The sequence below is a fragment of the Jatropha curcas genome, chromosome 10 (genome assembly GCF_041381405.1).
Source record: "Jatropha curcas cultivar XTBG-Jc1 chromosome 10, XTBG_Jcur_1.0, whole genome shotgun sequence".
Lineage (NCBI taxonomy): Eukaryota > Viridiplantae > Streptophyta > Magnoliopsida > Malpighiales > Euphorbiaceae > Jatropha > Jatropha curcas.
Window position 1 is genome coordinate 8,012,125 of NC_143160.1, and position 12,599 is coordinate 8,024,723.

At 29.3% G+C, this 12,599-nt stretch overlaps 1 protein-coding gene across 1 annotated transcript; it reads right to left on the bottom strand.

Annotated features, from left to right (window-relative positions):
* Positions 1 to 843: 843 nt before the first annotated feature.
* On the bottom strand, positions 844 to 4,822 carry ABCG21 (ABC-2 type transporter family protein). The gene is made up of 5 exons (XM_012226614.4): positions 4,427 to 4,822; positions 3,546 to 4,341; positions 2,357 to 2,548; positions 1,890 to 2,068; positions 844 to 1,788 (listed from the first exon to the last, which is right to left on the bottom strand). The coding sequence occupies exons 1-5, from the start codon at positions 4,655 to 4,657 to the stop codon at positions 1,138 to 1,140; spliced, it is 2,049 nt and encodes a 682-aa protein (XP_012082004.1). The 5' UTR covers positions 4,658 to 4,822; the 3' UTR covers positions 844 to 1,137.
* Positions 4,823 to 12,599: the final 7,777 nt, after the last annotated feature.

Genomic DNA, 12,599 nt, shown 5'->3' on the forward strand with positions numbered 1-12,599 from the left:
ACATATGACAATTGCAAATTTTTAAAAATCGATCATAAATGACAAAAATGTTTCCAATGCACCTTATTATTGTAAGCGAGAACTCACAAATAAATTTTGGTTTACAGATAAAAAAAATGAAATTTTTTTCTGAAAATTGCATAATTTATTTTATAAACATATCAAAAATATTTTAGGAATCTGAATCACTATGAATGTAAAGTAGTGGACCAGATTAAGAAAATAGTAGAATCCTCAATTGACAGAAACTGACCAAGGGAATGGGGACCCTTTCCCTAGTAGAATAGAATCTTTTATGTTCTTCAACAATAAAACAGAAAAAACAGACAAATTTACATATAGTTAATTAAGCAGAATGCATAAATTTATCCTAATTCTTTAGGGCATCTCAAACTTGTAATAAATAAGCATTTAATCAAATCTAATTTTACTAATTGGAAATGAAAATTGATTATAACACCTCCATAAATTAGACTGTGTGTCTCTTTCAGTATTTTTCTTCCAAATATACCACCTGGATATGCTCCAGCTCTCTAAGACAATTGATCAAACATCTTATGGGTGAAACCATGGAGAAGACAACATCACTACGCTAGTACACGTGGCAGCATCTTAATGAAGAATAGATGGGATGGGCTCGTTTAGCTGGCAAGGGGAGGGCCTTTGATGGGTTGCGAGCATAGACAGTGAATCAGTGATGATGTAATATTTCTTTGAAAACATTATTATGTCAATTTTCGTTCTGGAAATAATTGCTACGGCAATGTTGACAAATTTAATTCAGTAAGCCAAAATTTCCATTGTAGAATTTAATTTTTTTTGTATATTATTACACAAACTTAATTACAAAAGGGAAATTCTCATAAATCATAATTAGTGCATTATACCTGGTTACAAGCTTAATTAATTAATATTAATTGGACAGCAAATTTTGACAGTGACATGAACTCCAATTTACACTGAAGCAAGCTAGTTATAGTCTTCAAGATTTCTTCCCAAAACAAGAGTTGAACCTGAACCTACTAATTGGAGAATAATTTCCTTGATTCCTGTAATTACTCAAAATGAATACATAAAACAGTTAATTAATTACTATAATTACTCAACTTCACTCACTTGCAGTCAAATGGGTCAGTTTCAGTGAGGTTGCCCCATTTTCAAAGCCAGATAAGCCAAAATCCTGTAACCCACCAACATTATAGACAAAGCAGCAACATCTCCCCACATATTATCAACACCCAGATACTTTATTGCAGGAAAATCCATTACTCTGCAATGGATTCCCTTTTCACACTCATAAACTTCATTCACTGAATATTGTACTCCTACGAGCAGCTTGTAACAATAGTGACTAAAAGAAATGTATTTCAGCCAAGCGATAAATTGTGGGATATGCTGAATGTAGTATCCACCTGCTAGTAAGAAAACAAGCATTGTAACTGAAGCTAAGGTTGTTGCTTGTTTTACTTCCATTAAAATTGCTCCGAGGGCTAGACCTAGTCCTTGTGATACTAGCACATTAAAGAGGATGATCAAAAGGGTTAGTATAAATGTTACCAAGGAAGGTTTTAGACCACCCATCCAGTATGATATGGTAACAAATATTGTGGGTAGAACAAGCTCCATTGGCAAGTCACCGGCTATTCGCGCCAAATAGTATGAGGAAAGGCGATACATGCCTGAGGAACGCTCTTTTATAAGCATTGGTCGCTCTTGAGGGAATGTGAATATAGCATTAAACAGAGGGAAAAATCCCCAGAAGATTGAGAAAAAGAAGAGAAGCCCCACCTGTTTAAAAAAAAAAAAATCATCAAAATAATAATGACTTCTTACTGCTGTTTTAACTTGTAATACTATCAGTATTGCATGCAGGGTAAAGATTATCATACCTGATCTTGTATATGTGAAGTATCAGAATGCCACCATAAAAGCCCTGAAAGAACTGAAACTGACAGCACTTGGAAAATCCTTAAGCCTGAATATGATTCATGTTTTCTTTCTCGCAAACCTCTTCTTAGTAATACTTGGAATTGCTGCCACCAGGTTGTTGTCCATTGATCCGCAGAATCTGCAAAACACTTGCAAATGGTGATTACAGGTTCTTTAAAATTATTGCAGCACTAATAACAACAATGAAAATAATATAATATAACTAATGAGTTTGGCTCATGCTACTGGAGTCATCTCCAGGAATATTATGAGTTTAGGTGAAGAGTTCACAGGTCTTGCCTCAGGCCTCAATTTATATTGAAAATTGTGGGCCAGACAGGTTTGGCCTTTGTAAATTGGACATTCTTCAGGACTAAATCTGGACCATGTATATATATGGTATAGTAGGGGAGAGGTTTTTGCTTACATTTTACAAGTGATGAAGGTCCTGATGAAGAATCTTGAAAGTTTTGATGAATGTCAGCTTTCAATGCAGGATACAAGTTCTTCTTGTAAGATGATATTAAAGATTGCTTTACTGAATTTTGTTCATCAAGATGGTCTAATCTGTTATGACTCTCCATTAATTGATCACCTTGTTTCGTGTCAGGAACTATACCTGCAAATCCAAAAGATTTTGAACTTTACTCACCAAGAATTACTAATAAGATACAATTAACTAATAAAAAGTGATAATCGCTATCATTTGAAAAGAGAAACGGGATTGCTGGAAAAGATACAAGATTTATATACGACAAAAGATACGCTTGCCACCCAAAGTTGAAAAGTTATACATCTGCAAAATGTTTTTAGCTCTAACATTTTCCATTTTCACTAATCCTTTGAGCTAACATTAATACAACAAGTTTCGATGATAACTGGAAGCAAGACTAGGCTCGTGTTATTTCAAATGAAAGACAAAAACATAAAATTAATGGCGGTTGGTGACAGTTAGTTAAACTATCTTTATCATAATTCAATTTGAAAAAACAAATCTACTTATATAACTTGTTCTTGGTATTGAAAGCTTTTCTTTATTTTTCTTCTTCTGCTATGTGACATAAATGGCAAAAGTTTTAATGGGGAGTTGTCGGCTACTTGTAAGGTTGACGCTGGTAAAAATCGTAAGCTTCATGGCATACATATCTGTGATTTTAGGTCTTAATTAACTAACTGTCCAGACATCAGAACACAAAATTGCTGATGTACAGCTCATACCAACAACAACTATATCTGTTCCTACATTTAGTCCTTATCATATCCCATGTTTTTTTTATGACACTTTACATGTACAGTTACTTCTTTCAATTAAACGCTATTTAAATCAAGTTTGCTTTTTGGCAATACCAGAAATAAAGAACACGAACAATCTCCTTCAGATAAAAGAATGAATACGATCAACTCTCCTTGAAATCTATAAATGTGAGGGCGAAATCTATAAATGTGGGATATTTTGTGTATTAGCTATCAAGTAACACTTTTATAACAAAATAAATAAATAACTAAATAAAAAATATTAGTTAAAATAGTTTCTTTTTGAAATCTTTTCAAAGAAAATAACATTAAAGTAAATGTATTATAATAATTATCATTTAAATAAGATAAATAAGACTTACCATTAGCAAGGTCAAGCAGAAAATCAGCAGGATTCATGAAATTGAACCCGGGCACGTAACCAATTGACCCGAAATACTCCATGACTCGACTAGCGTATCCGCTGTAAATGGGGCATCCATCGGATAAAACAACTACCTTATCAAACATCCGATACAGCCTGCTCGAAGGCTGATGAATTGTTGTTAGAACAGTCCGACCACCGCGTGCGAGTCCTTTCAAGGTAGCTACAATGCGTTGGGCGGTGGTAGAGTCAAGACCCGAAGTGGGTTCATCGAGCAACAGCAAACTCGGGTTAACCAACATTTCTTGCCCGATACTGACCCGTTTTCGTTCCCCACCCGATACACCGCGAAGTAAAGGCCCACCAATTACACTATTTCTACACCTGGTTAATCCAAGCTCTGCAATAACCAACTCAGCTTGTTCTATTTTCTCTTCTTTTGACAGCTTTTTCGGTAGCCTTAATAAAGCAGTATATGTCAGTGTCTCTATCACTGTAAGATGGGGATATAACACATCGTCTTGAGAAACAAAGCCAGTTTTGCGCTTCATGGAGCTAGAGAAAGGCATGCCGTTGTAAGATATGGTACCGGAGACTTTTCCAGGCAATCTGCCGGCGAGAGCTGTTAAAAGGGTAGTTTTTCCACTCCCCGAAGGGCCTAGCATTGCTAGCAGCTCACCAGGACGAACTATGCCACTAACACAATTAAGTACAGTTTTTGTAGTCGATTTTGGTTCATTTAGATAACAACTTCTTTTTGCTGATAAATTGATACTGTAGGAAACATCTTCAAACTGCATTAATCATGCAAAGAAAATATAAATAAGAAAGCTGATTAGGCAAGATCAATTAATTACCATAGTTACAGTTTCTCCTTACCTTGAGAGTTACAGGATGTGAAGATTCACGTAAAATCAAAAATCTTGATGTGTTTAGTTCTTGTTGTTGATGATCTGGAACTCGATATTGTGAACATGAGTTGGCATTAATGGATGAGACAGGCGGCTCGGCATGAACAGAAGAAACCGTTTCAGTCCAGTTGTTAAGCGTGATGCCACTGTTAGCTGGAGGGGTAACAGGGATGGGAGTTTCTTGCTCCGGGGGCATCATTGGAGAAAAAGGAGAAACGATTAAAAAGTATAAAAGAAAGCTGATAAAGATTAAAGAATGGAGAAATGTAGAGAGAAATGGAAGAAGAAGAGGCAAAGAGAGAATTGAAGAGGAGAAGAAGAGGTCACATGCAAGAACAGAACATGTGATGATTTATAAAGCAAGGAAAGCACGAGAAGTGGACTTGGGTGTGATCCATGATACAGCCCGAGCAACTACCACTACTACAAAGGCAAGGTAGAGTAGTAATAAACAGTAATAGTATAGTATATTTACTATAGCAATAGAGCTATATTTTTGTCTATTAGGGGATGTATTGTATTGATCGATGAATTATTATATCCTTTTCCATTATAGTTTTGTAGTTTTGTATACGTGTAAGTAAAATATTTGTTCTGAGCTTGTGTCTGCCACGTGGAGATTGAACAGTTTAGACTCTTTGGTAACCATCCATTCAATCTACAGTGGTGTTTCTGCGTCTGTTCGCCGTACTAACAGTGATTAACTATTTGATTAATTTTTCCGTATAACGTTAAAAAGTTAAATATTATAAAAATTAATTTTTTATAAAATATTATCTTAATTTTCAAAAATTAGTTTAAATATTACGTGATTGAATACTATAAAAGCTAATATGTAGTATTTAAACAGATTAAAACACTGTGACCATCCATTGTCATGATCACAAATTTCCACTGATTAAATAGTTCTATTAAGGTTGGTATGAATGGTCAAGAATACTATAGCCAGAGGATGACATGAATTAGATTTTTTTTTTTTTTTTTTTAAATTAGACTAGAAAGGTAAACAGATCCCTTTGAAGGCTCATAGTCATAGTGGACCTCTATGCCAATGATTTTTCGCATAGCTCATCCAAAGTGGCTTTCGAAAGGAGCAAGATTTTGACAACCAAGACATGTACCAAATAATATCATGCTTTGGTATATAATATAATAATTATAGTACAAAGAATATATCACATACGCAAATTAATTATATGCCAGTATATATATATAGTTTCACTTGATATACATAATAACCACAGTATTATATGTAATAATAAAATTTTAAAAAAATAAAATTCACTTATATATCAAATCAATAATTAATTCCTATTTAAAAGAACTAAAATCTTTTTGTTTATTAAAAAAACATTATTTATGCCAAATATCTTTAGTAAATTAATTTAATAATATAGATAAATATTTCTTATAAAATAAAAGCTTATGATCATCATCCTCTAAATGTTAGATGAAGATAAAAATGAACCATCTCTTTTTTAATTTAGTAATTTTGCTAACTAATTTTTAATTATATATATTGAAATATATATATTATTTAGTTAAATTTATCTGAAGAAAATATTTTCTAAATAGTTAATAAATATAAGGTGATATGAGAATATCTCAAATTATGAATACAGACATTATTTTATAATTGTAGAAATAAATTTTTTAAAAAATTATTTTTTCAAATTAGTCTTTTAATGTATTAATAAAATGATATATATACTAAATTAAATTTTTATTCAATGCTAGATAAATTATTAATGAGAAAATTTATAAATGAGAAAGTTAATACCAAATTATAATTTAAGAAATGAGCTGAATTTTTTTTTTTTTTAATTTTTTTCACGGCTGTATCCTGTAGGTTGGAAGATTATGGGTGTCTCTGCTGGTGGGGGCAACTTATAAGAGAGAGAGAGAGAGAGAGAAAAAAAAAAAAAAAAGAAAAGGAAAAGTGGGTTCCTCGTGCCCTTTTTAGGTGTCGAATTCTTATGCAATCTTCAGGATAGTGGCTGAGATTGTGTCGTGTTTCCAAAAAAGGCTTAACTTTCAAAGTGGTTTCATTATTATCGTCATTTATTATAATTCAAAGGTCTAAATATAATGCTCTTTTTAATTATTTTTCCTTAATTAATTAATTAATTAGTGCCCTTATTATTATATTAATTACCCATCAAAATCCAATGACCTCGCTCCTCACACCTTCCTAATCTAGATTACCTTACCATCTTTTTTAAGCTGCCCCTAATTATCCTAATCCAATCCACAAGAATATTAATTAGAAGATGTAACAATTAGAATATTAATTACCCTTTCTAATTACTTTGTTAGGTAAAAGAAAAATATTCTAGGAAAATAGAATTATTTGATTTGAATGAGACCAAAATATTTTCAAAAGGACAAGAGAAAGCAAAGAACAATATACCTAACATTTTTGTTTTTTTAATATAAATATCTAACTTTTTAGCAAATCTTTAAATTCATAAATAAATATATATTCGATGCCTTTGCCTAAATATTCTTAAGTTATGTTTTTGTTCACTACAAGCATAATAATCACTTCCCATAATAATGAATTCCACTTAGGAGTGTGCACATTATTAATTGTCTAATTTTGAAGAATTGGGAGATGTATATATTTTATTGGATCTACAATTTAAATGCATGTAACCAAAAAAATAAAAATAAAATTAATGCATTATTCTATCTAGTTAGATGATCAAACGGTGAGCTGCAATATGCTTCTGTTACAAGATGGAATTGGAAAAGTTCATTCAAAAATAGTTTAGTAATTAGTTTTATTTTCTTTTCTCTCTTATCGTATCAAAAAAATAAAAATAAATATTCTATCTAACTGCCAATATTATCTAGATTGCCAAGGGTTTATATAAGCATTAAGGAAAAAAATTTTTTTTTTAATTCACTGGAGGCTTTCATGGCCGAAATCGCTAGACTCATCAAATTGGTGAAAACAACTGTATTCGAGAGGACTCGATTTTGAGATCTCTTATCCTTCACATAAGTGAAAAAGCCAATCAAACCACCACCTGATTGACAAGTAAAAATATTATTACTTCGTTAAGTTTAATTCTTTTTTTTTTTTTTAATACATTGAATCATTCTTGTATCATTCAACTGTTACACTATTTAGTCTTTCATGAAAAAAAAAATCTTAATAACTAAATATTGATAAAAAACATAAAAATATTAATAAATATTTAATTATATTTTCTGTCAGAAGTAATATAATATCACTATTTAGTTCATCCTATTTACTATTTTTATTGACTTTTAAAATCAAATTGCATTTTTTTTCACAATTAAAGTATGTTCTTCCTGTTAATTTGGTTGGTTTTCTCAATTATGTGAGTAGTGAAAAGTTTTAGATTTAAATTTTTTATTGACTACAAATATTTTTACTAATTTATTAAATCTAAAAGAGGACTATCTATATTATATAATTTGTAATTTCGGCCTATCAAATCTCATAAATAATAATAAAAAAAAAATACCCACTTTCCACCCTCGGGGGGTGAAACCTTGCGGGACGGAATGACTTACTAGTTTAACAGAGAAATAAATAGTATTCTCTCTCAACATCATTAAGCTTTGGATTCTCGATGAAAAATCTGAAATGGTCTTTGAGTGATTTTTTTATCGTTTTCTCAAAGCATATACTTACTTTTACTGTATCACACAGTAAATTGGATTCTCCTCTACACTATTGCCTAAAGTACTGTTGCCAAGTGTCGATTGCTTTGTGCTTTTGATTTTTTTTTTTTTGATTTTTGGCAAGAGTTTCTTTCCGCTTTGCTACCTAAGTGGATGATGGAAACTTTTCCACGTTTCTTCTGACATTTTTGTAGCGCCTTTTTAATTAACATCTGGTTTTCCTTTTTTTTTTTTTTTCTTGATATTGAAATAAATTTTATTTATGCAAGCTTGGAATGATTGGATTGACAAATGAGATCCTTCACTGTGGGATCTTGTCTAACGAGATCGCATGCTTTAGTTTTAAAAAATTGCATCCTTTAATTTAAATGATAATTTATGAGTGAGATCAATTTGCCCATGGAGATTTGCTGCTAGCTTTTACTTTTGAGGTTTGATTATGAGATTTTTTTTGTTGTTTTTTTATTTAATATAATATATGGAATTAAGATATGACACAAATTATTGTTAAATGAAAATGAATAAATAATACATTGATTACATTGTTAGTATGGTGCAATCAAATGCTATGTAATCGAAAATTATAAAAAATAACGTTCTGCATTTTGACTATTTAAAATGTTGCTGCCGAATACAACGTTAAGATTGAATATTGAGCTTTTTCTTCAATTTATACTATAAATATCTCTAACCTATTGGATTAAGTTTAGTCATGTTTGCGGTGCGTCAAAACCATAAAGGAGAAATGCTCCTAGCAAAGAATATATATTGAGCTTTGATATACCTCCTAAATTATAAATTGGAATAGAAATGAATCAAAATACTCATAGGTTGTCCAATCTCTTGCATATAAAATATTTGAATCCAAATATATGAAGTTGAACTTATTAGCTTATGTTGGTTTGTTTTCAACAAATAACTTATTTTTCAAATATATTTTCTAAAATTTTTTTCCTAAAAATATTTTTCAAATGTCTTATTTCTATAGTTTAGTTTTTGATATCCGGTGGCTAATGGTGATTAACAGATGAAAATTGGTGTTTGGTAAACTTTTGGCAGCAGATGCTATCAAAATGTAAAATAATATTTAAGAATATAATTAGTTTTATATATTATCTTACATAATATATAAATATATTATTTTGTATTTTATGTGTTATATAATTAAAAAAACACTAATTAATTTTTTTAAATAATATTTACTAGAAATTAATTGTTTTTAAATAACATTACATGAAATTAAAGATCACAAATCAATTAAAAATATAATTTATAATAGTTATTTTTATAAGATTAATAGAAATAGAATGTAAATACAAATAAGTTATCAACGGATACGAAAAAACTTTTAAATATAGTTGACAAATTCAACAGTTGCTCAAAATTTCTATCAGTTTATATTAGCTATCAGTTGTGGATTAAAATCCTAACAAAATACCTACAATTCACTATTGGACATGAATCAACTATTAGCTATATGAATCAGCTAAATCAAGCTACATGAATCAACTAAACCAAATTGTATGAAACAGTGGAACCAAAAACTCTCTTATAACTTCAGTTTTATTTATGAATAATAAAATAAATTTAAGTTGAAATTGTAAGTTTTAAATTTTTTCACCGGTCAAATTAAACTATTAATCTAATGATATAATTAGAATATTATTATACTATATTATTTTTGTATTTTATTAATTAAAATATGACAAAAATGGAAAATCACTATTATGCCAAATTGATTGATTATATTATTTTTATAGTTTACTATATGCCAGAGAATAACAATATGACATATATTGGTTTTGAAAGGATAGCAAGATATGGGATTGTTGGGTGCCACTCTCTCTACCGCTACTTTTCCCTTACACATAAGCAGATAGTGCTCTTTTGACTAGGTTATGGAATATTACCAAAACAAGCTAAATAATTGTTTGGAAAAAGTTAATTTCAATTAAACAATTGATATATTTAATTAATCTCTGTCTGTAAAAAAAATGTTTCTTTTATAAAGCAGAGAATTCAGATGTCACAAAAGAACAATTTGATCATTACACGTGGGGATAAAAAAACATTTAAAAATAAATCATTTTATTTAGGATATATATGATGTTTTTGGTCAACCTTATTCTAATTAATTTGAAATTTATTCTATAATTATAATTAGAATAGTACTCTGTCCTAATGACCAAAGTTTGAGAACATGACAACTCATAACTCATAAATAGAGGTAATGGAATAAATAAATAAAACCGATTGTGCATAGTATATGGTCGGTTATTTATGTTATTTTATAAATATATATGGAGAGTGATGAAAGACTGTCTTAATTAGTGTCTGTTTGGTTTAACTAGAAGCTAATGATATTTATTTATAATGGGTTTGAATAGTTGTTAACTGAAAAATATTATTGTTTGGTAAATTTTTTGTAATTATTGTTGTTAAAAAATAAATAGTACTCGCACCCAAAAACAATTATAGCTGACTAATAACTTGAGTATATTAGGTATTAAAGTTTATTAACTACATGAAAAATTGCGTCACCTGGACTTCTTAACCAAATGACTAAAGAATTTGGCTCCACGATAAACAATTTCCCAACTGTTGGGAATTAATTAACAATGCTATACTTTGTAAAAATAAAGAAATTGTTTGAATTAAAAAAACTGTATTTTCAAAGATTGAAATTGTAAAGACATATTGATAATACTGATAATACTTGGAAAAAAAATTACAATGAACATAAAGGAAATTGAAATAAAATTGCTTGATAATTGTAGTTGAGTGTGATTTTTGGAGTTGATTGTTCGGGCTTTCTGATGTTTGAGCTTTGTCCTAGCGGTTATCATTTTATGCACACAACATCTCAACTGTCCAGTTAACTGCTCAAGTAATTTCTTTCCATTATGCATCGAGCAAGCATTTATTTAATCTCTTCTGATAACCGCCTCCTATTAACTCTCAGTATATTGGCATCTAATATTTTAAAGTCTAATTAATTAATTAAGCTTAAATAAATCATAAAATTACAAGTCAAACCTACAACATAAAAATAATTAAATATGGTGTCAACAAATTGATACCTAAGGATAAAATTGCTTTTGTGTATTATCATATTTTATTTTTTATATGTACTGTTTGTTAAATATATAATTTTTCTATTTTAATTGGTTATGCAAATAAAAAATAATAATTAAATTTTTTATAATCAGAATAGTCACATAAAAATATTAAATTGAAAATAAATAACTTTACTAATATATAATGTTAATGTAACTCAAATATAATATAAATACAAGTTAAGATTACAAGAATCCAATAGAAAATTCAAAGCAAAATCTGATTCCACGGGTGAAGTCAATCGCTAATTGAAACTTTTATCGACCATCAACTATTGACTAAGGGTTCATCCGGCATAGTTTTTTCTGCTAACTAATGTAATTGATAGCTAGTAATTGATGATTGATAGCGGTTAACTGATAAATATTAGTGTTTATTAAAAAATCTTTACGATTATTATTAAAAGATAAAAAGACTATCAAGAGTATAATTATTTTTATATATTTATTCTGTATAATATATATTTTTAATTTTTAAATTTGAATATATTATTTTGCTATGTTATTTAAATAAAAATATTAATTAATTTTTTATAATAATATTTAATAAATAATTATTATTTTACAATATTTATACATGAAGAAATAACAGAAAAATGTTAATTTGAAAAATAATTTTATAAAATTATAAAGTCCAAATATAATATAAGTACAAATCAACTGGTAACTAATTAAAAAAAAAAAGTTTCAAGATATAGCTAATGGAATCGGATAGAGATTTGGCACTTGTATCAGCTAATAATTGCCATTTAAAATTCTTACCAAATATCAATATTTAGGGTTAGTTCGACAAAATTAGCTGTTAGCCTTAACCTATAGAACAATATAAAACTCTATTGCCGAAGACAGCCTTAATCTATATAATAGGGGGTAATCCTCTTCTTTGAATAACGTTCACCAAATAAATGATAATTTTTGTGGTGAAGAAGACTCGAGCGCAAAATCTCTCAATCCCTACATTTTTTACAAGAGATAAGAAAGTCAATCAGACCATACCTAATTGGCTAGATGACATTTTACATTAACTAATTTATACAAGTGATAACTAACTTGCACTCAACAATTAGGTTAAAAAAAAAGTTTAATAACGAATTTGATATGATTATTTATATTTTATATTAATATTCTAGTAATATTTACATTAGTAATTATAAGAAATGATTACTAGTAATAAATTGCTCTAGCTGGAGGTACATGACCCAAAAGCAGAGGAAGCACTCTCCTTCCATGAGGCATTGAGATGGGTCAAAAGGAATGGCCATCACCGGATTAGGTTTGAAAGAGACCCACCCAGCTTTGCGAGTCCAAGCTATGAACCAAAGCCAACTAGATTTATCTTTTAGTTTCTTCTGTTAAAAAGTCAATCGG